The 26,209-nt window shown below is 42.7% G+C and overlaps 2 protein-coding genes across 4 annotated transcripts in view; one reads left to right on the top strand and one right to left on the bottom strand.

Annotated features, from left to right (window-relative positions):
* Positions 1–516: 516 nt before the first annotated feature.
* LOC124279739 (nucleolar and coiled-body phosphoprotein 1-like) lies at positions 517–18,283 on the top strand. Of its 3 annotated transcripts, XM_046715598.1 has the most exons (11): positions 517–624; positions 1,682–1,737; positions 1,973–2,059; positions 9,023–9,717; positions 9,883–10,016; positions 10,138–10,863; positions 11,110–11,402; positions 11,665–12,202; positions 13,073–13,117; positions 13,972–14,058; positions 15,213–18,283. In XM_046715598.1, exons 1-11 carry the CDS (start codon positions 520–522, stop codon positions 15,363–15,365), a joined length of 2,919 nt encoding a protein of 972 aa, XP_046571554.1. In that variant the 5' UTR covers positions 517–519; the 3' UTR covers positions 15,366–18,283. The 3 variants fall into 3 exon arrangements, with proteins under 3 accessions (XP_046571554.1, XP_046571556.1, XP_046571555.1); XM_046715600.1 differs by lacking the exon at positions 9,883–10,016 and having other exon boundaries at positions 1,973–2,057; positions 9,015–9,707; positions 10,387–10,863; XM_046715599.1 differs by lacking the exon at positions 9,883–10,016 and having other exon boundaries at positions 1,973–2,057; positions 9,015–9,707.
* A 4,137-nt stretch (positions 18,284–22,420) lies between these two features.
* The window catches only part of LOC124279775 (cilia- and flagella-associated protein 47-like), a 65,698-nt gene continuing 61,909 nt past the window's right edge, over positions 22,421–26,209 (bottom strand). The window contains 4 exon segments of the mRNA XM_046715655.1: positions 22,421–23,667; positions 24,575–24,679; positions 24,681–24,744; positions 25,126–25,287. Of these exon segments, the coding sequence (XP_046571611.1) occupies positions 23,449–23,667; positions 24,575–24,679; positions 24,681–24,744; positions 25,126–25,287 (550 nt within the window). The 3' untranslated portion in view covers positions 22,421–23,448.

Below are 26,209 nucleotides of genomic sequence, written 5' to 3'. Positions count from 1 at the left end.
TGCCCCTCCCTCCTTCCCTCCCCATTAAGAAAAGTTAACTACGGCCCTGTAGAATATGTACTTACGGAGAAAGTCTATTCCCAACTATAACCAGTGATAATCTACATCTTCTATTCTCCCTGCTATAACATATTATTTTACATTTACTTTATTGTTGGGAAGTTCTTAGCTTTCCCAAGACTTCGTCGCGAGTATTTGCATGTTATTCCGGGACATGCCGATTAGCGCTTTCTTGAGGTTACGGAAAGTGACGAATGGAATGACCACAGTTAGGGGCAGATAACTGTGATGAGTGTATTGTAAAATCCGGAAAAAAATGTTAATGCAAATAATTGCATTCAGAAAATCAAGATTAGGAATTGCTGCAGTTTCCTTGAAGTGGAAATTAATTGAACGTTAATGCCCTTGTTTTTCAAATACTCTTCGTGTTTCATGTTTTGGTGCTGCACATACACCCGAAAATCGGTCTCTCCCGGGTAATGATGTTGAACTTCCGGTATTTCACTTTACGTTTTAATCATGGCGCAAGCAGATGAGAAAGCAGCACTTCAACATATAGTTTACGATTTTCTTAAGCAGTCGTGTAAGGATGCTGCGACATATTTCCAGAAGCAATTCAAGATTGTAAGTATTTTTATATCTCTGGTTGTATAATTGCGTGTGTGTTGAATCTTGTGATACATAACAAACACGAAGAAGAACACGTGGTTTTGGAAAGCACGTGGCTGGTGTTTGCGTTTCTTTCAATGAATTTGCCTTTTCCGTTTTGTGTTGTAGTATTTTGTTTTGTCAAATCTGCCGTTGACGGATAGTGAAGGGACGTTGTAGATAAAAGGAATACTTGATCATCCAAGTATTAAGTCAAAACAATAAATCATTATTTCAACAATAAATGCATTGTCTGTTTGGAAATAATAAAGATTTCCTCATATCTGCGAAGTTCCACTTTGACTCTATCGAAAAGGCCCTAATCGAGTTTCTTAACGCCATAACCCTCGTCTGAGTAGATACAAGAGGGGCGGTGGGGTGGCCCAGTGGTTAAAGCGTTGGCTCGTCACGCCGAAGACCCGGGTTCGAATCCCCACATGGGTACAATTTGTGAAGCCCATTTCTGGTGTCCCCCCGCCGTGATGTTGCTGGAATATTGCTAAAAGCGGCGTAAAACCAAACTCAGTCAGTTAGTCAGATACAAGAAATGAGGGAATTTCCCCAATGAAATGAATGTGACAGTTATTGAAGGCGTGTTAACAAGATTTGACTATTTAATGTTTCTTTTTACGTTTTCATTCATGTCAATCAATAACTTGAATACCAATCAATGACAAGCAAATTTTGTTTCATTGTTTTCATAAATAACACTTTTAGATGTGTTTTTGTGTAACATGCAGAATTTCCCTGTCTGTGATCAGGAAGTCACACGAATGAATGGCAAGCTCTCAGGTAGTCACATGTACGCTTAACGGGGACCGTCTCGCGTATACATTATGTCCTCTACTGGTTAATAACTTGGGCTGCACGGTATTGCCGGTAAACCGCAATACGAAATTATAACAATAACGTATCGCGATACATTTATGATGTACTGGTATACCGCCAAAGATTTATTAGTTCAGTTTTAACCAATTCAACACCGCACATAAGACTTCCGTCCGTATACCCCCTAAATTTTAATGTTTTTCAGAAGGGTCAGGAGCCTGGATCACCCAAATTAGAGGACCTCTACACAGCCTGGCAAAAGTGAGTGTTTTAAGTATAACAAGCAGATACTTTCAGCATCTTCAACTACCTTTTTGTGTCACTATATGAAATAAGATTATTGATGAAAATGACGATATCATGTGTTGACAACAAGGATGTCATTCATAAGTATTTTTCTTGTGTATTGGCGATCATTGTTTTCCATTGTTACTTTTGTTGTTGTACAAGTGAAAGATGTTGTATTTGTGTGGTACAAGTGCGGTTTATGTTGCAGTAACCATGGCAAACGGAAGCTATCCCTGACAGCAGAACCCCAGGCCAAAAAGTCCAAGCCGGACTCTTCCAGTTCTGACTCTGACAGGTGAGGCAAAATATACTGACATGTGAGGCAAAATATACTGACATGAATACCGATGAAAGATGAGGTAGCACAGTAATTAAAACAGGCTTGCATGTCGATAATTGTTTCACAGCTACAGAAAGCTAGTAAATACAGACTTGCAATGGTGTCAAATTTTGGCATGATACAATAAGAGGAGACCTTTCCTTGTGGATGGAGTAATAATGAAACTTGCTTGCTTTTGGGCAAATATAGAAGATATGTACTGACAAATGAAAGCAGTCTTCTCTGTTTAATATATCCTGCTTATCAATTGTAGGGTTATGAGGTTTTCATGCAGATATGGATCTTAGCTGAGTACCGACTAGAGGACTGATTTTGATGAGATTTACTTTAATTCAAAACATGAAAAGCTAGGGATTTACGTTGAGATGATTTTGTTTGTTTTGAGCAAGAAATAACATGTTTGATTGTTTTGGTGTTTATGAATATAAATATAAGTGTTATAAATAAATCATATTTACATGGTAGCAATTGATACTTATTTCCATTAGGATTTCATGTGACAATGTAGCTGCCTGAATAGATGAGTTTGTCAGCCTTGGTGTTATGATTTGCCTGATCAAGTCTTGATAGTCTACAGATTGCCACAATATGGCAAGAATATTGCAGAGTATAACAAAAAACAAATTTTCCTTATCCTGACTCATGCTAATAATGCTTGTCTCCTTCCTCTTGGAATGATCGTGGAACACTTGAAATCCCTTGAAGTTCCCTTTAAAAAAGCGGACGTAAAATCACTCACCCAGAGTAGCGTCCCTTTCCTCCCTTTGGCGCCCTTTTGGTCACCTGACCAACCATGCCTTGTCACTCTCCTTCTTCGCCCTTGTGGATGGTTGTGAGAGCACCTGGGTCCCTATACAGCACATATCCTTTTATATTTTCGGACCTTACATCAAAATTGTTGCTGTATACGGTTTTTAGGATTATATTCTACATTACGGTTTGAAAGTTGATCTAAATTTTCCGTTGTTTGACTTGTGTTTTCATTGTGTTTACATTTGATGAAAACCTGTATTCGTTGTAGGTACTGAGTGTCTGCGGCTGACCCTCATTTATTATGTCCTAATTGCACTATTTCATGTTCTTTCAGCTCTAGCTGTAAGTTTTGTGTAAGTTTAACCTCTGTTGAATTTACTCATTACCTTTTTTCCATCCATAGACATGCTAAGGATACGTAGGTATTCACAAGTCATGTCTAAATCGAGTGATTGCGCTGATAACCGTGTGTTAACCACTGCTGCAGACATTCATAATTCCAGTGAATTGCAGAACATTTCTCGGGAGCAGGTCGATGTACCAGTGGTGCATGCCGGAGGCCATAAGAGATCATCGTCTACTGAGCTGACCTCGTCGCAGATGAAGAAGGCTAAATCATCTTCTACGCAGAAGAAGGCTACTACCTTGAAGACTTCATCAAAGTCTATGCTCAGCTCTACACAGAAGACGAGGTCTTTCTCAGCCGAGATTGTTCCTCCGAAAGAAGCAGACGTTTATGATGATCCACCCATCCTCATACCGGAAGTCTCCATCGTCAGTAAGAAGACGAAGCCTGCTTCTACAGCTACATCGGCATTGATATCAGCGCAGACATTGACAGAAGACCTATTAACACAGACATCGGGTACCAGAGATAGCAGCAGCGTCAACTCTTCACAAGTGCAGCGAGCCTTAGATGACGTCTCTTCAGTATCAGATGCATCATCCCTGCAGCAGTCTCTTCAGACAACGCAGAACTTCAACCCGGGACTGTTCATGCAACAGTTTACAGACCAGATGATGTCGATGATGGAACGTCGTTTCGCTCAGGAGAAGGCTGCTATGAAGACCTCTACAACGACTACTAGACTGAGTGAAGGTTCTACACTCTCTCCACCGCATCCGGATGAAGAGGAAAGCCTGCGCAAAGGCTCACGGACATGACGATCTTCCCCATCTGAAGTCTGGACACCGCTTCCAACGTCAGTTCAGCTGTAGACGCTCCAGAGATTGCTGCTAAGAAGTCTCCACGCAGGAAGAAATCGAGGCGTTCTCCTGAACCCCATAGACTTCGCAGATATGAGTCTTCATCTCCATCGGACGCTGACGCCCATCGAGAACATGTGCGAAGGCACTCCTGCAGAGGGGAAGCTACGCCAGAAACCCACCGTCACGAAGACCTAGAGAATCATCTCAAGACTCCAGAAAGGATACACGATCGCGATCGGGATCGCTCCTCATACAGCTCCTCATACAGATCATCTCATAGAGACTCAAGTCGCTTGTGGATCCATAGAGCAAGAGATGTCCAAATCAGAGATAGAATGTGAAGGCATATTCTCCGATCACGAATGTTAACTCCTGGATTGCCAATGGCTTTGACTTAGCATCACCTTCTAAGGACACAGATAAAGCGCTGACCTACAAGATGTCTAATGATGATTTCGACATGCTCACCTTTCCACCGATCGACCCGATCTCTCAAGTATCAGACAACCTCAGCACAGCTTTTGATGAAGCCACTTCGTCTCAGAATCAGCGCATCCTGACGCGTTCAACGCCAGGAAATTCCCTCTACATAGGATGGAACCCTTCCTGAAGGCTCCGGAGGTGGATGATGACTACAAGATTATCACCGACTCCGTCAGAGAACTTACAAAGATTGAGGATAAGAAGTTAGCGCAGCTGGATACAACCACCAGACGTACCTTCTTCGGATTAGCCAGATCGAGGGCTATCAACGAAGCACTCATCTTGAAGTTCAAGAACTCCTCCGCTCTACTAATGCAGAAGAGGGACCATCAGTTTATGTCAGAGCACCTAGCATCCACATCAGTGGGCCTGACTTTCCTGAGAAGACGAGGGTTATTGTCAGCATGCACTTGGCGTGAACGCTTCACCAAGTCCTTATACAGAGCCCCATGGTCAGCATCTTACATCTTTGGAGGAGGAATTGAAGAAGTCGCCAGAGAAGTCTCTCGCGACTCGAGGGAGGTAATGATGATTAAATCCATCGACACTTTGGCTAATGTGATTCGTCAGACATCCCATCGCAACTCCAACAAATCCAAGTTTGCAGGAGTCCAGAGAGCCAGAGAAAAGAAGTATTCCAGCATGAAAGGAGGAAGAGGCTCCTTCTGTCGCCCAACCGGAGCTCCTAGAGGTAACCCCGGAAGAGGCCGAGCACCTAGGGGTGCAAGAGGAATCAAGCGCTGAAGGCCAGGTTCGGAACGACTGGAGTCTTCCACCCCCAGCCGTTCCTGTACAACCTTCAACAGTGGGTGGACATCTTCAACGATACTGGGAAAATTGGGGAATTCTACAAGACGACTATGTGTCCTAGATACTACGCAGAGGGGACAAGATACAAGATACAGTTGGAAGCCACCCCGCCGCTCACAAGCAACCCGATGGCCTTCAACTATGCAGCCGACCAGGTAGAGAAACTGGACGACGCTACCAAGACCCTGCTCGACAAAGAGGCAGTAGAAGAGATAGATCAAGATCTCATCACGCCGGGTTCTACTCCCCAATTTTCCTGGTACTGAAGAAGAATTCCAAGGAGAAATTTTGGCTCATCTACAACATGAGGAAGTTCAACCGGGAGTATCTACGCAGACCAGCAAAATTCAAAATGATACATCTTCCTCAGCTCAGCTCCAGCATCTCCCTCGCCAGCACAGATCTATCCAGACTCAAGGAAATACCTACGATTCCTGTTCACCGGACATCACTTCCAGTGGAAGGTTCTACCATTTGGAATATCGTCAGCCCCTGGTTGTTTACTCGAGTGACCAAGCCCATCGTCACATATTTACATCATCGAGGTCTACGCAGTGCGTTCTACCTGGACGACGGGATTCAAGCTCATCAAGATCCCAGTCAACTCAGACTGCAACTAGACTTGACCATCAGGCTGCTCACTCAACTAGGATGGCTAGTAAATCTCAAGTTGGAACTGGAGCCGAAACAAGATCTGCAATTTCTAGGAATTTGACTCATCACACCAGTGAATCACATAGTCGTTCCAGAGGATCGTTGGGTCAAGATACAACAGATGATATCTCAAGCAATGCTCTCTCCGTTGACACTACGTGCTTGGCAAAGCATGCTCGGTGTCCTCACGTCAGCTCAAGACATGACTCGCAGAGGGAGACTACAGTTGCGTCCACTACAAGTATTTGTGAACGCCCACCCAGACAGCCTAGATCCATTAATACTACCGGACAGCTTGAAACCATATCTCCTATGGTGGACTCGGAAGTCGAATGTTTGCGGAGGAACCTTTTTGACAGAGCCGGTTTGCAACACTCATCACTACGTGGATGCCTCCCTACAAGGATGGGGTGCACACTTCAACAACGAAGTGGCAGCAGGGAAGTGGTCGAGTCAGGATCAGAAGTCACACATCAATCTGTTGGAGATGAAAGCAGTAATCAACGCTTTACAACATTGGTCCAGCGTACTAAAGAACGCACGTATCATGGTACAGACGGACAACTCCACAGTGGCGTTTTACATCAACAAACAAGGGTCAACAAGATCAACAAGTCTGCTACAACTCAGCTTTTTCCTGTTCAGCATAGTCGACGACCTGAACATCTACATGAAGGCATGCCACATTCCTGGAGCAAGGAATGTAATAGCAGACGCCCTATCTCGTCCACTACAACCATCCCCGACGGAATGGATGTTGCATCTAGAAGAATTCCAGTTCATCATACAGACTATAGGATCCCCACTAATAGACCTGTTTGTAACAAAGTTCAACAAACAGCTACCAACATTCGTCTCACCGATTCCAGATCCTCAGGCATGGGCAACAGACGCTCTAAGCATCTCATGGGAAGGACTAAACGCTTACGCGTTTCCACCTCCTGCACTGCTACCACAAGTACTACAGAAAATCAAGCAGACGACTACGTTGCAACTGATTTTGGTTGCGCCCTATTGGCCAGCGAGGACATGGTTTCCTGTCCTCATACAAGAACTCGGAAGTCCAACCCTGAAACTACCAGAATGGTCGAACCTACTCGTCCATCCACACACCAAGCAAGCTCACGGGAACCCAACACTGTTCCAGCTACACACGTGGAACATATTAAAGCTTGCCTGAAGACCAGAGGGTACTCCGCCAGAGCAACTAAAGCAGTTACACTAGCTCTACGCAGATCAACTCGCAACTTGTACGACGACAAGTGGCAGAACTTTGAACAGTATGCAAAGAGGAAAGGCTTTACAGCGGTGAAAGCAACACATCCTCCAGTGGCGGAATACTTATGTCATCTTCAACAGACGAGACACTTAAAAGGTTCAACACTCTCACCTTACTTGGCTGCCCTCAGTACAGTTATCACCATGAAAACGGGTATCAAGCTGACCAAAGTACCAGAAATTCTGGCACTACAGCACTACAGCAAGCTCACTACACTTGTTCAAGTTGGAAGACCAACAAAAGAAATTTTTAAAGGCTTCTGCCTGGGATCTCAACACAGTTCTACAACATCTCACCAGTGATGCCTCACGAGCCTCTAGGGCGGACATCCTTTGAGCTACTTACTCAAAAAATGCTGTTCCTGATCGCCTCTAGCAGCAGCTGCACGGATGTCAGAAATACATGCTCTGATTTGAAACAAGACATTGTGACATCGTACGTCTTGGACTGAGATGGGATTTCATCACCAAGAACCAACTGCCCGGTCAGCCTGACAGACAGTTCCACATCCCAGCATTATCTACAGTCCTTGGGCCACACGATACGCAGGATCTATCCTTATGCCCATTCAGAGCACTTAAAGTCTACCTACAGAGAACTAAAACAAGGAGACAAAAATTCAAACGCCTATTCATCCCTTTATCCACTGAGACGCCCATGGAAGTCTCACGGACAACGATATCGATATGGATGAGAGCTGTTATACTAAGGGCCTATAAAGCAGCAGGACTTGAGCCTCCACGAGCCTCCAACCCACACGAAGTCAGAGCCCTGGCGTCAACACTTGCTCTGCATGGAAACTGCTCGATTACAACTATAATGGAGGGCTGCTTTTGGAGATCGAACACAGTGTTTGCCAACCACTACCTCAGAGACATTGCCACCGAAGACGTCTCAGGCATTCACCAGTTTGGGCCACTTGTTGTAGCACAACAACTAACGGTTCCACAAAGGCGCTGAGTAAATCTCACCCCTTTTATCACGTGACTTGTGAAAACCAACGCTCTGGAGAGCAATGGCTATAAGTCCATGCACACGTCTAGGACAGATTAGAATGAGTGATAGACCCTGTACTTGTATAGGACATCAAGCGATGGAGTTGCAATAGATAACTAATGGAATATTAGTATATCTAAATCCACACGAAAATGTCAGAAGTTTCGGAAGAAATCTGACAAGTTGTGGTTCCCCCCAGACTCATCAGAGAGAAGTTGAAAGAACAGAATCTTCAACAGTGCCGTCATAAGTTCCCATGGGGGGTAATACAGGACGTAAATCTACAACTAGTGAATCCAGAACGTGGCCTGACCCACCACTGTTTCCGACGGATTCTGTAAGCATAATTAGCATGAGTCAGGATAAGGAAAAATATGTAATTTTCTGACTAAAATTGATATTTTATACTTATCCCGACTCATGAGGTTAGCCCTCCCAACCTCCCTCTTATGGCACTCTGGATTTCCCTGTAAATCCGGGTGTCGGGCTTTCATACGGAGAGAGTGACAAGGCATGGTCGGTCAGGTGACCAAAAGGCGCCAAAGGGAGGAAAGGGACGCTACTCTGGGTGAGTGATTTTACGTCCGCTTTTTAAAGGGAACTTCAAAGGGTTTCAAGTGTTCCACTATCATTTGCAAGAGGAAGGAGACAAGCATAATTAGTATGAGTCAGGATAAGTATAAAATATCAATTTTAGTCAGAAAATTACATACTTTGTATTTATTATTCCACAGTGATGCAGAACCACAGAAAAAAGCAGCCACACCCACTTTATCAAAGGGCACCCCTAAGGCTGGCAACAAGAGGACACATGAGAGTAGTAGCTCTGATAGCAGCTCTGAGGAAGAGAAGAAAGCTCCTGCTAAACCTGTTGCTAAGGCAGCAAAGAAGGACAGTGGAACGTCTGATTCTGACTCCGATTCTGATAGTTCTAATGAAGACAAGAAGAAAGCTGTCAAACTGGCTGTAGCCAAGAAAGCGGCAATGCAGAAGAAAGTGCCGGTGAAGAAGAGCTCTAGTAGTGACTCTGACAGTTCTGATGATGAAGATGAGGACCCTAAGAAACCTGTCCAGAAGAAGGCACCAGCATCCAAAACTGCTGCTTCTAAGCAAGTTGCTTCCAAGAAGGGTGATTCTTCTTCATCAGATGATTCAAGTTCTGATGAGGATGATGTTCCAAAGAAAGTACCAGCAAAGCCTGCATTTAAACAGATGCCTGGAAAGAAAGTTCAGGCAAAAAAAGCTGAATCTTCAAGTTCAGACTCCAGCTCTGAGGAAGAAGCTCCTAAAAGTGCTGCCAGTAAAGCTGCCCCTGGAAAGAAGCCTATTTCAGTAGTAAAGAAGAACAAGGATGATTCAAGCAGCTCAGATTCTGATTCTAGTTCTGATGAAGATACTAAGAAAACAGCTGCTAAGAAAGTAGCCACTCCTGCTAAGAAAGTAGCCACTCCTGCTAAGAGCCCAGCTGCATCAAAGAGTACCCCGAAAAAGAAGGCAGACTCCAGCAGCTCAGATTCTGATTCTAGTTCCGATGAGGATACAAAAAAAGCATCTGCTAAGAAGGTACCTACTCCTGCTAAGAAATTAGCCACTCCTGCTAAGAGCCAAGCTGCAGCCAAGAGTACACCGAAAAAGAAGGCAGACTCCAGCAGCTCAGATTCTGATTCTAGTTCCGATGAGGATACAAAAAAAGCATCTGCTAAGAAGGTACCTACTCCTGCTAAGAAAGTAGCCTCTCCTGCTAAGAGCCCAGCTGCAGCCAAGAGCACACCGAAAAAGAAGGCAGACTCCAGCAGCTCAGATTCTGATTCTAGTTCCGATGAGGATACAAAAAGCATCTGCTAAGAAGGTAGCCACTCCTGCCAAGAGCCCAGCTGCAGCCAAGAGCACACCGAAAAAGAAGGCAGACTCCAGCAGCTCAGATTCTGATTCTAGTTCCGACGAGGATACAAAAAAAGCATCTGCTAAGAAGGTAGCCACTCCTGCCAAGAGCCCAGCTGCAGCCAAGAGCACACACCGAAAAAAGAAGGCAGACTCCAGCAGCTCAGATTCTGATTCTAGTTCTGATGAGGATACAAAAAAAGCATCTGCTAAGAAGGTAGCCACTCCTGCTAAGAGCCCAGCTGCAGCCAAGAGTACACCGAAAAAGAAGGCAGACTCCAGCAGCTCAGATTCTGATTCTAGTTCCGATGAGGATACAAAAAAAGCATCTGCTAAGAAGGTAGCCACTCCTGCTAAGAGCCCAGCTGCAGCCAAGAGTACACCGAAAAAGAAGGCAGACTCCAGCAGCTCAGATTCTGATTCTAGTTCCGATGAGGATACAAAAAAAGTAGCAGTTAAGAAGGTAGCTACTCCTGCTAAGAGCCCAGCTGCAGCCAAGAGTACACCGAAAAAGAAGGCAGACTCCAGCAGCTCAGATTCTGATTCTAGTTCCGACGAGGATACAAAAAAAGCATCTGCTAAGAAGGTAGCTACTCCTGCTAAGAGCCCAGCTGCAGCCAAGAGTACACCGAAAAAGAAGGCAGACTCCAGCAGCTCAGATTCTGATTCTAGTTCCGACGAGGATACAAAAAAAGTAGCAGTTAAGAAGGTAGCTACTCCTGCTAAGAGCCCAGCTGCAGCCAAGAGTACACCGAAAAAGAAGGCAGACTCCAGCAGCTCAGATTCTGATTCTAGTTCTGATGAGGATACAAAAAAAGCATCTGCTAAGAAGGTAGCCACTCCTGCCAAGAGCCCAGCTGCAGCCAAGAGTACACCGAAAAAGAAGGCAGACTCCAGCAGCTCAGATTCTGATTCTAGTTCCGACGAGGATACCCAAAAAGCATCTGCTAAGAAGGTAGCTACTCCTGCTAAGAAAGTAGCCACTCCTGCTAAGAGCCCAGCTGCAGCCAAGAGCACACCGAAAAAGGCAGACTCCAGCAGCTCAGATTCTGATTCTAGTTCCGACGAGGATACAAAAAAAGCATCTGCTAAGAAGGTAGCCACTCCTGCTAAGAGCCCAGCTGCAGCCAAGAGCACACCGAAAAAGGCAGACTCCAGCAGCTCAGATTCTGATTCTAGTTCCGACGAGGATACGAAAAAAGCAGCTGCTAAGAAGGTAGCCACTCCTGCTAAGTCAGCCCAGCTGCAGCCAAGAGTACACCGAAAAAGGCAGACTCCAGCAGCTCAGATTCTGATTCTAGTTCCGACGAGGATACGAAAAAAGCATCTGCTAAGAAGGTACCTACTCCTGCTAAGAAAGTAGCCACTCCTGCTAAGAGCCCAGCTGCAGCCAAGAGTACACCGAAAAAGGCAGACTCCAGCAGCTCAGATTCTGATTCTAGTTCCGACGAGGATACGAAAAAAGCATCTGCTAAGAAGGTAGCCATTCTGCTAAGGGAGCAGCCCAAGGCAAAACAACTCCAAAAGTCGCCCCGAAAAAACAAGAGTCTTCCAGTTCTGACAGTTCAGACTCAAGCTCTGATTCTGATGATGTCAAAAAGACTCCAACTGGCAAGAATTTGAAGAGAGCAATAGGCACCCCTGCTGCAAAAAGCACCCCTTTACAGAAAATTGTCAGCAAAAAGGCTGAATCCAGTTCTAGTTCGGACTCTGATAGTGATGATGACAAGCCTAAGCAGAAGGCTTCTACCTCAGTGACAAAGACACCTGTTAAGCAAGCTTCGAAGGACAGCAGCTCTGATTCTGATAGTTCAGATAGTGATACTGACAGTGGTAAGAAACAGACTCACAAAGCCAGTGTTAAAACGACTCCTAAGTCTACTCCAGCCAAGACTGTGAAGGATGCGAGTAGCACAGAGTCCGACAGTTCTAGTGAGTCAGAGGACAATTCGAAAGCAAAAACACCCATTATGAATGGGAAGAGCTCCGATAACTCTGATTCAGGGGTGTCTACAGCATCGGATCAGGTGAAGGTTAGTGTAAACTTTTGTAGTTACCTTTATAACATTCCCTTGTCTTCTTAAAACAAATGGGCGGTGGAGTAGCCTAGTGGTTAAAGCGTTCGCTCGTCACGCTGAAAACCTGGGTTCAATTCCCCACATGGGTACAGCCCATTTTCTGGTGTCCCCCTCCGTGATATTGGTGAAATATTGCTAAAAGTGGCGTAAAACGGAACTCGCTCACTCTCTTAAAACAAATGAGATATAAAATATTTTTATGGATACAATACTAATGCTCATGGTTTAAAACGGGTAAATGTCTGAAGACCTGCATATCTTTGAACTCTTCTGTCATTATACTGTGATATAAGTTATATACTGCTCCAATCTATAGAAGAAACTCTCTCAAATCACACTTGACACACTGGAAGTCTCACCAACACAGTGATTAACAAGTAACTTTAGATGTCAAGATGAGAAAACCCAGAAAGTCTTTGTTGATCACTGGATTGTCTGGTCCAGACTCAATTATTTACAGACCACTGCCATATTGCTGGAATATTGTTGATTGTGGCGTTAAACACCAACCAACCAATTGGAAAGTCTTTTGGATATTGCATGCATTGTTGATTTGTAATACTGAAGCTTATTCAGGCTTGCTTTCAGATATCTGATCCCATGCCCCTAAGTCATTGTAGTGCTGTAACCTTCATAAGGCTGTGTTCAAGTATGGGTGTTCAGATCACCTTAGTGCTACGACTGCTTTGAGGAACAGACCAGGCTCTCTGGCTTTGCTCATGTGGGCTTTGTTCATGTTTTCATTCTTAGGTTTATAGCTCAAGTAGTGATGAATAGAATGTTGCAGGAAATATTGCAATTGTATTTTGTCTTTTTTCTTTCTAGAAAACTTCTGCAGATGCTGACAATACAAATCATAAAGGGCACCAGGTATGTCAAGTAACACTCGTTCTCGTTTAGCTGTTCCTAACCCTATTACACAGTATTATCTAATGCCTATGATCACCATACGATGAATTAAAAGCATACAGACTACAGTAGGGATTTGTTTGTTACATGGTATGTTCTGTTTTGTTTGTCATCATGGACTGCCTACGTGATCCAATCACTGAAGTTGAAGGCTGTGGTTTAGTCCCTGGCCACATAATACCAACAGGATATTAAAGGGTGATACTTGTTCCTCTGCCTAGTACTAGAGCATAATACATGACATGGTCGGCTCAGGATCAATATACTGTGTCTGTATGTTTAAATGGTGTTACTTCTCAGTGGGTTAGCACATAATACAGCGTAGTACAGTCAGCCTCACACACATACACATATCAGGGGTGGAAATAACTTTAAAATTGCTAGTGTACTCCGGTACAGTGGCACATGTAAAATCACTTGCCCTGATAAGTTTTCCACTATACTGGCCGTTTTCTTGCTGATTTCTTAAATAAACAACATAATTAATATTGGAAAGTCAACTAGACACCGGTACAGTGTGATATACAAATTTGCTTGCCCAACAGAAAAAAACACTGGACTCGGGCGTCGGGCAATGGGTTATTTCCACCCCTGCATATATGCATGTTGTCATATCAGTAAAACGATCTTGAATGCAACTATAAGCCCAATTTCACCCCCCATCTCACCCCCATCTCACCTTGTCATGTAACATTTAAGAATTTTATAGATTATGTTTGTCATGTTTGCAGTAGAACATGCTTTCTTAGACTCAGATAAGTATTAGACCATGTATTGTATTCTGGTGTGATTTTCAGTGTACATTACCTTTTCAGCGAAGAACAAGTGAGCCCTTCAGGCGTGTTAAGGCTGAAGAGGTGCTCGTGGATGCCAAGTTTTCCAACAATTCGTTTGAAGCCAAGGTAATTGCAAAAACAGTTTGTTACTGTATTTCATATGGCACCAAGGTATAAGAATATCAATTTTAATGGAGGAAAACAATAACTTAGAAATTAAAGACGTAGTGAATGCAGTTTAGATTCCAGATATATGCTGGGTGGTAGATCAGAGTATGTATCAGGTTATGTAATTTTGTATGTATATAGTCCGAAACATGGTACACAAGAGCTTGGAAAACAAAATAATGTCATTTAAAGTGTACAGCTTCTGAACTGCCTCTCTGGGATAATGTCCAGTGGTTGTACAGTGCAGTTTGCAGAGTTGCATCCCTTTGATTTTCCAGGATATTCTGATTATGGGTTTGAATCCAATGTTTTAGCAAAGTTATCATCCTTGGTTTGTAAGCACCATATCCTTACTGTTGGGGTTCACAGGTGCCTTAACCATCAATGACCTACACCCTTTAATCATCCTCAGATTATATGTTTGATAACATTCAAATATAGTTGATTTTAGGGTTAGATTTGTTGTTAGTTGTTTAATGCCTCACTCATCAATATTCCAGCTACATGGTGGCGGTCTGTCAATAATTGAGTCTGGTCCAGACAATCCAATAATGAAAATGAGCATCGATCTACGCAGTTGTGATACGATAACATATGTCAACCAAGTCAGCGAGCCTAAACCCTGATCCCATTAGTCACCTCTTTTGACAAGCACTTGTCCCCAGCAACTTGTGGTTGTGAGGGGTTTGTGAATGGATCTGGATGTCAGACTTAGTGGTGGTGTGGATGGTTGATCGCAGTATGAATGACTGATTTATCTGGTCCAGAGCCCCGTTCCTCAAAGCGATCGTAGCCCTACGACTGTCGTAAGTCTATGTTAAAGTATGGGAGTTACGATCATCTTAGTGCTACGACTGTCGTAAGTCTATGTTAAAGTATGGGAGTTACGATCATCTTAGTGCGACGATCATCTTAGTGCTATGACTGTCGTACGTCTATGTTAAAGTATGGGAGTTACGATCATCTTAGCGCTACGATCGCTTTGTGAAACAGGGACCAGGCTATTATTTACTGACTGCCATTACACAGCTAGAATATTTTACAATCAAAATGAAACCTTTTAAATGTGAATGTCGGGTTGTGTATTAATATTGTACACCATGTGTTGTCAGAGTGGAGCCAGAGGATCATGGGGAGAGAAGGCCAACAAAGACCTCAAATTCACAAAAGGGAAAAGTTTCCGCCATGAGAAGACAAAGAAGAAAAGGGGGAGTTACAAAGGAGGTGCCATTGACATGAATGTTCACTCTGTCAAGTTTGATTAAACTGGGGAAAAAAGACTGTCTAATTGGGCATTTAAGTGACTCAGGGTTGACAGGAGTGCAGTCAGATTTCCATTAAGCTAGACTTATGTAAGTGGTGGAAGCTTGACGTGTGAGCTGGTGGAAGAGGCGCATCAGTGTTCAGATCAAGTAAAACAGATCAACAGATGAAGTAAATAGAACTTGAAGCTGATCTGAATATTTAGCAGTGACATCTCAACATTAGCTTATCACTGTATGTTCCAGTTAAAGTAGCAGTCATGAAAGCAGACGTTCATACATTTGTTGAAGCTTTTGTGGAGAGTTCCGAATGTTGATATGTACTGATGTTGATATGTTGGTTAAAGTAGAAAAGGCAGAGTGGGGAAATTGGGCATTCACTGATGATGTTGCTAGGTTTGTCAACACCATAGCAAATGCACGTGTCTCACCGAAGTCTGAGGCCAGCATCACTTTGGACTTTCCTATCACATTGAGCTGACATGCTGTGATATAACTGGAATACTGTTTAAAGCAGTGTTGTATCTTGTCTCCCTCAAACTGCTGTCATAGATGTCACCTGAGTAATAAACATGTCCGGAAGTGTTTGGCCATACCACTTTGACTGGACTACGGGCTGGCATATTCCTCGAGGAGAGGACATGTCATCTGAAATTGACATGTCATCAAATGGTTGAATACAGGGCAGCCCAGCGGTAGCAGTGTTTCCTCTGGGTGTCCAGGCTGCTCAGTCATACCACGTTATTTAACAGTGATATTGTGAGAATTTGCTGAAATATGCAAGACCCTACATGATTGTTAATCATTGGAACCCGGATTCGAATCCACACATGGGCACAATATGTGAAGCCCATTTCTGGTGTCCCCCGTCGTGATGTTGCTGGAATATTGCTAAAAGCGGTGTAAAACCAAACTCACTCAGTCAGTTAATCAGTGGACCACTGTGGACATGTTGTCTCTGGCTTGATGTGCTGCAACTTTGTCCTGGATTTCACCAGAGAGTTAGGAAGACATTTTGCATGTCTCTACTCCTCCATGAAGCTTAATTGCTCTCAGTGAGTGTCATGACCACGTGTTGAAAGTCACAAAGCCAAGATCTCATGTCATCAAGAGCAGGTAGGGTAGCCGAGTGCAGAAAGTGAGTCGCATCAGTGATAAGGGTTGTATTCCTGAAATGAATCCTATGTCATTAGTATGTGTGAATCTGATTCTTGGTGTCCCCGGTAATGATATCACTTTTAGATATCACTGTTACAGGGATGCCAACCACTCCGATTTTGGAGGAGTTATTCCGATTTTCAAATACAAACTCCACTCTCCAATTTGTCTATCAAAAACTCCGATTTTTTAGAAAATACAAATTTGTTTATAAATTTAGAATGTTTGAAAGAATTTTAGTAAATATGTTAGTTTGAGTTAAGAATTATTTGGTTAAGTATGCCCGGAAATTTCCTGGCATATTTCCAGGCTAAATCTAAAGATTTTCATATTGGAAGCCCCCCAGACCCCCACCATCAAAGGGGGCCCAAACCCCTTCTCACGCTAAAACCCAACTCGCACCTTCAGGGCTTAGGAATTTGTTTTAGCAAGGCTTGACTCCACTTTCATTTGATTCAGGGTTGGCATCTGTGCTGTTAGAAGCATATTATGTCGTCATACTCATTCGCTCTCCTTTTAACTCAGTTTGTTCATATGCCAGCTCATTATGATTAGAAGCAAAGAATACTACACACAAGAAGTTAAGAACACCTGATTTGTATTTCCATATGACTATAGTTAGGTATGGTCATGAGATGCAGTGTTCTTTAACTTATTTGAGTAGTATATGTCATCATCTGAGTCATGTTTGTTTCTTCAGTCTTTACCATATTTGATTGTATGTACAGTATGTTCATATATATATCATGGCCACATTTTGTCCTTGAATATCTTTTGTCCCAGCCGTATTGTCCTGTCAGTATTGCTTTGTTTGCACGCACTGATATCATGAATGATGTTGTTGACAACTTGTCTCTGACATTCGCCATGGCTCCGAGGGCATGTATGAGGGATAATAGTCTGTACATTGATGGAGCATTGCAATGGGCGAATAGCGCTGTTTAAGATTGGATGTTTGAAAAAAGTCCATAGACTGTATCCAATAAAATGTTTGACAATTGATTTATCCTTGAGTTTTCTTCATCACTGTGTACTGAGCTTGTAGTGTGGAATGAATAATAATTACTAGAAGTAAAATTGTGGATATGAAGTCAGTGTGAAAAGAATCAGATAAGTCAGGTCTTGTGTAGTAAGTTACTTAATCATGTTAATATTATGACAAACATCATCATACATCTTTCACAGTTAGAGGGTTTTTAGTGCAACATATTTGTAATATTGTTTGATATTGTCATTTGTTTTGTTTTTGTAAATATGTTTTTGAACTATTAGATCTACTTGACGACTTTAACTCAAAATGGGACTTAATATGATTGACATGTTATGCTACTTGGTAACAAGCCCTGTTCTGTTGTCGTGGTTACAGAGGGCTGCTTATGGATATTGCTATGGTTTAAGTGTGGATATTTGCTACATTATAAGATAATTTATGCTTAAACTTCAGAAAACCTTCAAATGTGTTAGCTAGGTTTCCTGTATTTTTCAGAGCCTTTAAAGTTTGAACAGCATTCATGAGATTCTGAACATGTAGCTTTTCAACATTTCAAGAATATGACCTATACCTTTATTCGTCCAGTATTTTATGTTGAGTAAAATTTGCTCATCTGAAATAGTTTTGAGTTTGGTTTAAATGCACAAGTTAATTCTGTTGTACCAGCAACTGCTTCCTATTTATGCACTATATTCTAATGTTTGATTATATTTGGGTCATGGAAATGTCTATATTTTGCTAAAAGAAATTGAAATAAATTCTGTTGACTATAGATTTGTGTTTGACTCTCTTTTCCTGTCTTAATGACTCCATGTGGTAGGTCCTACAGACATGGAACCAAATGAAAATAATATTGGCTGTTATTTGGATTGATTCAGGTAGACAATAGCTGATTGTGTGAACTTCAGACTTCTCCCAGTGCTTGTTTACAAGGGGGACTATTATGTGGACATGGGTTGACCATTTATTGCCTCAAGCACGCAGACCTCTGACTTTTCCTGGTTGGCTCCAAAGGGCGAAGATCTGGGTAACTCATGCTTGTGGTAAGAGACAATTAACTGGATCGGGTGGTCAGGCTCACTGAATTATGTTATATATCATTGTAACCCAAGTGCGTAGATTGATGCTTATGCTGTTGATCACTGGATTGTCTGGTCCAGACTTGATTATTTACAGACCGCCGCCATATAGCTGGAATATTGCTGAGTGTGGCATAAACCAAACCAAATCCAAAGGGTAAACATTGAAGACCACAAGCTGATGGGCAGTGAGAAATTTGATGCACTGTTCAAAGCATCATGAAACATCAGTATTGTTCGATGTCTTCCATCTGATTGGTGCAGCCTAGGTGTTGATCACTGGCTTGTCTGGCCAGGTCTACAGGTAAATGAATCTAGAATGTATCTAGGATTCTATGCTTGAATTTCCCACTTAGTGAAATTGTAAGAAAATTGTGATATTTTTATGCATTGTTTTAAATTCATTGCTATTTTAAAATATGTTTGTATGTTTTTCATGTAATAATTCTGTTGAATACAAGTAGCCTCTACAAGCCATCAAAACAGTTATATACTGAACATCATTGAAAACGCACCAGTCTAAAATTGTCCATATTTTCATCAAGATGGATTTCAGCATGACAATGATCAATGAATATAACTAACATGAAATCCAAGGGCATGTCCAGTTAAAAAATGCTTAAGAAACAAATTCCTGTCCACAGTATGACTCTTAATTCCAAAATGCATCAACATGCAGCCACGCCATGAAAAAAGCGTGAATTTCATTCTGAAATCATACTGACTGTGACATTAAAAGCAGGTGTATGAGAACCAATTCTCATTGCTTCACTAACGATTGTGAAACGAGGACAGAGATGCCGAGGTTAACACCTCACGAAAGAGAACGTGCACTATTCATGATTCAGGTTGGCGCCAGCAGCAGGGATATTGCTTGAAAACTTGGACTTGGCCACTCCACCATCGTTAAGCTTCATAGACGACATCAGTAGACAGGCAGCACCCGTGACCTTCAATGACCTTAGCAACAACGTGTTACGACACTCCATCAGGATAGCCATATTGACCTTGTCCTTATCAGTGATTGAACACTGCCGACTGCCAGGACTGCTGCACTAGTTCAAGGTTGACGTGGGGTCATCAGCGTTGACTCCATGCGATGCCGTCTACACGCGACAGGGCTCCATGCTCGACGTCCTTACGTTGGACCAATTCTGACGGACAGACACCGTAATGAGCGTATACAATGGGCTAGCAGGCATTTTCAGTAAAGGTGACAATGGCATGGTGTGGTAGTCACTGACGAGTCACGTCTTCATGTAAGTAATGCTGACGGCCGATTACGTGTTTGGCGTAGACGTGGTGAATGCTATGCTGATGAGGGTGTGGTTCAGACAGACCTTTGGGTGCTGGGAGTGTCATGGGTCTGGGGTGGAAATAATTGCAATCACAGGACTGCCTTCATGTCTTTCAAGGGAGAGTTAATGCCCATTATTACCGTGAGCAGATTCTTCAGAATCACATCATATCTGTCTTCAATCACCATCACGATGTCCATACTTTTCAACAGGACAACGTACGGGCACACACAACAAGACTTTCCATGCAGTATCTGGCCCAGCAACACATCCAGGTTATTCATTGGCCAGCACAGTCGCCAGCATTCTCTTCCCACAGAGGTTACTCCTGTCATATCTTCCTACGTAACCTCTGTTCTAATCCGGCCATATTTCCCGGTTCTCGTAAAATCCCCTAGCGGCAAAAGATCGAAACACGAATTATCTCCCTTCTTTCTATCCAATCAGAACACGTGTTACATCGATTTAGATTCAACTTGACTAACACGAGCAAATGTGGGGCCACAAATATCCTCCATCTGCCGGGGACTTGTGTTGATGTTACACACAAGACGTTTAATGGCTAGCTTGTCCGTTGTCAACGAGGGCGAGGGAGACGCCACTGATCCGCCATAACATGACTGAGTTCTGTCTAGAAGAAACGGTTGCGCATCGCGCAGGGGAAGAAGTTTAGTTTTCTCGAAGCATACGGAAATTACCGAGGCCTTGCGAATGATCACTTTTGAAACGGCGTCGCTGATTGCACAACTAAATCTGATTGTCTCCAATCACGAGTCTTGAACGTTCACACCATGAAAGGGCCGTATTAGAACAGAGGTTACGTAGGAAGATATGACAGGAGTAACCTCTGTGGGAAGAGAATGAGTCGCCAGATGTATCCCCCCCATGGAGCACTTGTGGGATGAAATTGATCAAAGTCTTTCGCGGCGACAACAGATGCGAAACATCCGGGAACTTGAGGCTGCACTACTACAGAAGTGGAATGCCATCCACAAGAACTCTATTTGGATGCTTATTGACTCAATGAGGAGACGTTGAACTGCATGTGTCAATGCAAATGGCAGTCACACACGATATTGACTTTTCGATTTGACCCCACGTGTGTTTGATCCTTTCTGACTGTGGAACATTTCAATGAATGAGCGTCTTATCTGTGTTGTTTTTGTCAGTCGTCCATCTGTTATTATCGACTCAAAAAATATCAATTCCTTACACATGCTTTTAATAATCTGAACTTTGATAGTGGTGCGTTTGCAATGATGTTCAGTATATTATATTAACACAAAAGAGCAAAGGCTATTTCCGACTATGGAATTTATACATGCAATTGCTATAGACTTGGAGTCAGTTATTGAGCCTTTGGTAGGCCTAGATACATCTAAGTAACTGACATTGATGACTTGAGCCCCTATTGAGATGTTCTCTACATCTTCATTTCACAGGGAGTGGCCCAGTCATCGTATGTGCTGTAATTCACTGTGCAGAGTTGTGTCTGGAGTCCTGGTGTTCGAACGTGTTGATTTGCATAATTTATAAAAGCTGGTTATGCCTGTAATCCAGCTGTCATATGCTGTCAGCTCAGTCATATGTGTAGTATATATTTGAATTTTTGTTTGGCCAAATTTGTGTATACAGAAAGATACCTAGATACAGATTGTCTTACCCATGCTGACAACCAACAGAGTCTTATGGAGCGCAATAGTGCAGTGGTAAGGCGTCTGCCTATCGGGCTGAAGGCACGGGTTCGAACCCTGGTTGCGGCACCTAGGTACGGGTCCCGAGGTGGGCACATTTGCATAGTATACTTGGACAAGATATGTAGATCCAAATTGTCTCAGTTCACCCAGCTGTAAAATATACCCATGAGGATGTGCTGGCAATGTGAATGTTTTGTTCATTGCGCCTAACAGGCAGCATGGCTGTATGGTCCCCAGGGAGTTGAAAAAGTATCAGAAAGTATGATAGAGTCCTATGACTGGAGATAGTAATGTACATAGCGCCGTGAGCAGGCAATGTGCCTGGGTATGAGCGCCATATGAGCGGACTATTACTATTATTTCCAGCTTAATTTATTTACAGTAAATTGTACACATACTTACCCTACGTCATACTCACACTACACATTTCCTTCATATTTAATTGTGGTGTTTCCAACTTAAAAAAACATCTGACCCCAACACCTCAACATGAAAAAAATAATTAAGTCAAACTTTCATGAGTCGAACTTACAGCTGTCTTGACTGATTGAGTTTGGTTTTACGCCGCTTTTAGCAACATTCCAGCAACATCACTGCGGGGGACACCAGAAATGGGCTTCACACATTGTACCCATGTGGGGATTTGAACCCAGGTCTTCGGTGTGACGAGCCAATGCTTTAATGACTAGGCTACCCCACCGCCCCTTACAGCTGTCTTGAAGTAAGCTTGGTTAATTGCATATTCCTTAGTTATCATTTTGTGGTTGTGTATTTACATAGGTCCTTCCAACTTACACACCATGGTGTTTGTATTTACATTCAACAAAAGCACAGCTGTTGGATCATGTTTATTTTCAGTAAATCATTGGACGGACAGTGTATATGTGAGAACAAAGAACACTGGCACAGATGTATACAAACTCAGAATACTAAGCTCTGTCACAAAGCTACAGGGAGCAGCCACAATAGCATTCAGCAGCTACTTGCATCACAGGTAGATACTGTATAGGTTTCACTGATGCATCACAGGTAGATACTGTATAGGTTTCACTGATGTATCACAGGTAGATACTGTATATGTTTGACTGATGTATCACAGGTAGATACCATAAGGTTTTGTGGCTGTATCACAGAGGATATAATACCTGGTAGCTGGTGGTACAAGCTTGAGGATTCCACTCCCGGAATTGTTCATTTGGCTTTGTGTATGTACAAATAATGCTAAATGAGTTTATATATATTCAGGTAAGATACGTCACTTTAACGTCTTTATGTTGACGTCTTCTCAATGGACACCTTATATCACACTTCTCATAAAAAGTTTAAGAAAAATATGCCAAATCTATTTTTGACATGTTTAATACTGGATAATTAAAACACTGGTCAATGACTTCTAAAGAAGCTACCATAACAAAAGGTTTTATACAATAGTTTATCACAGCAACAATGACAAAAAGTGTGGAATAAAGGAACAATACTCATGACATTATATAAAATACACTTTTCATATTCATATTATAATACTGAGATACTAAATATGTTAAAATATTTGGTTTTACTTCATACGCAAGAATTGATCTCTACATATAAAATATGTACTGAAGTGGCATATATACATGTACATAGCTAAGTATGGAATGTTTGACGTCACCAACCCAGAGATGAAGACAGCCCTGATTAATACATAAAAGACCCAGTTTGAGATGGAATGGACAAGTATCTTAAAGCCTTGAAATATATAATGTAGCTTGCCGAATCTTCATCTACATGAAGGATGACTCCGCAGTTTCACTGACTTCAACAATCACGGCACTCTATGTGCAATATCACAGATGAAGTTTGTGTGAGAGGTACTGTCACACATCACAGCACTTTATGTGTCCGCAGTAGAGGAGCTCCCTTGATAGGAGAGGACACAGCTGTTGTTATGATTTGAAGGTTGTCTCGTACGTAGTTGACGCGGTCACCTCGGTGTCTGGGGTCAGGATGAGGGCCTGCCATGGGTCGAGAGGACTTGCCACGGGGAGGGGTATATTCAGGGATGACACCTTGAATCTCATAGCTCCACTGCATGTCTGGGGTCTGAGGAAACAATTCATGAAATACATACATTGTGCAGCAAGGACACTAGACTGACGCTTAGTCTCTGAATACTTAGTATATAAATTTGATAGTAACAAACCCATTTAAATTGAAAAGGAGCCCTGGTGAGTTTGGAGATTCAGAACCTGAGGAAATCTAGACTTGCTTCGTTTAGGACTTTAGCATTGCAGAGAGGGCTTGCCAGCAGGGAATATAATGTGGTTCAGGGACTGTGAGACAGACTACAAGGACACTAACTATGGTGCTATTACAAAAATATGTATCAATATTTCAGTCATATGTCAGCAACAGCTTGCCAATGTGAGAGACCTATGGACACAACCAGGGTGAACTGGGATTCCAACTCTTGAGTTTCTGGCACATCAACTCTGCACCATGAACTGATGTGTTGGGATGTATACTGGACAAAAATAGTTAGGGATATATGTTAATTTTGAAATTATGAATAATAATGTATTTATTCATTGACACATTGATAAAATATCAATCATAACAATACCAATATCCCTAACTTATTTTGTCCAGTATGTTTAGAAATGTGTCATGTGTACATGCAAGGGACAAACTTAACACTTTTGGCAGGAAGTTTGCATGAGTGCAACTGTGTGATGCGTGTAAAGCTAGAAGCACAATGACAGCATCTCTCATCTCTAGACATATTTAGACCATGCTGAGTCAAGAGCTTGTCATCTCCTCAGTGTGTCCCAGTAGAGATACTGGAATGAATTTAACTAATTTTCTCCCACTGCCCCGACCAGCCACAATATTCACTCATAAGAGTGAATGCATTCTAAATAATGTTCAAATGTACATTCAAACACAGGATAATCACTTCAACAAAATTCTCAGAAGATAGTGCTTTAAGTCAACACTGGCCCCTACTCACCTGTATGACAAGTTTGGCCTGGTACAGTTTGCCGTACACAGCAGGCAGGAAGTTGATGTGAAACATAGTGCCTTGTGTCCCTTCAGGGAGAAGTTCCCCGTGCTCCCGGTGAGATGGTAAACTCTGGGTCGCTTCCACCCTCAAAGAAGGCATCAAAGTGAACAGTGCGACTGAAACAGTGATTACAAATCTGTCTACTACAGTATACAAACAACTACAGGAGGTAATGTTATTGTTAACTTCCTTAACTGTGCCTTGGGCTGTTAACCATTACACGTTAACATGAGCTGTTAGACACAGAGCCTTCAGACTATCTTAACCACTATATCTTGAGATGGAATTTTCACAACTGGGCCTTGAAACAGGCTGTTACCCAAATGGCCTTGAGAAGGGTAGCTAACAACTGTGCCTTTAGATGATCTATTTTAGCAACTACTCCTTAACATGGGCTGAGATCTACTGGGTTATATTGTGAGCTGTTAATCACTTGACCTTGAGATGGGGTGTTACCCTTGGGCCTTGAGATGGGCCTTGAGGTATGTGTTTGTTACCTGGATTGACTTGTGAGCCAGAAACCAATGGTTGACATCTTGCAGAGGCCTGTGGCTTCAATGAGTATCTTGTCATCAACTGGTGGTGCCGTGGCTACAAATCGAAGCGGGAACTTCCACACTCCACCAGTGGCTGCTGTTACATGCAGCTGGGCATCATGACTGGAGACAGAAGAATGTCACAGTTACAGACCACTCCTCGATATCAGTAAGTATGTGAGTTTGGTTTAGCATCCCTTTGAATAGCATTGGAGTGTATGTAACAACTTCATGTGGAAAGAATGCCTGGGGTGAAGGAAGACCGAGATGTTGATGAATCCAGTGAACCCAAGTACTGAGGCAACAAGCCCAGAGACAATCAGGACACATCTGAGATTTGTGGTAGTGATGATAGGTTTTTCTTGTCTGTCTAAAAGCTGCAGGCCAGGACATCTGTGCCCTCCTTTGTCATATCATCTGATTTCTCCGAGAGAAATTTCCATCCCTTATACAGATGCAAGGATACAATGTCATGTTGCATCAGGATAACGCCACCCACACATTGTATGTGCTGTTTTGAGGCAGGATAACTCAAAAAGCTCTTCTCACAACCTAACCCCAAAGAACATGTCCAGCGTTTGGAACAACATACCCCAAACTGTTTATCTAACATCAGGTGTCTACAATGCACTGCCTCATCTGTATCAGTGCTAATGGTGGTTGTCCACAATTTTGACATTGAGTGAGTGAGTGAGTTTAGTTTTTCACCGCACTCAGCAATATTCCAGCTATATGACGGTGGTCTGTAAATAATCGAGTCTGGACCAGACAATCCAGTGATCAACAGCATGAGCATCGATCTGCGAAATTGGGAACCAGTGACATGTGTCAACTAAGTCAGCGACCATTAGCCAGGGTTACTGAAGATCAATATTCTAACCCGGACCTTCACGGGTATTTTAATGATGGACGGCTTGAGTGTTCTGTAGCCTCTCTGAACAATATGCTGAAGGGGCAGGAGTAAGTGAGGCAGGTCTTGCACATTTACCAGACTGGTGAAACCCACAGCCATGAGTATGGTGCTGAGAAACTTATGGACACAACC

The sequence above is a fragment of the Haliotis rubra genome, unplaced genomic scaffold (genome assembly GCF_003918875.1).
Source record: "Haliotis rubra isolate DU_JTF1 unplaced genomic scaffold, ASM391887v1 Scf256, whole genome shotgun sequence".
NCBI lineage: Eukaryota > Metazoa > Mollusca > Gastropoda > Lepetellida > Haliotidae > Haliotis > Haliotis rubra.
Note: the sequence above shows the minus strand (reverse complement) of the source record. Positions and strands in the feature narration are given on the sequence as shown.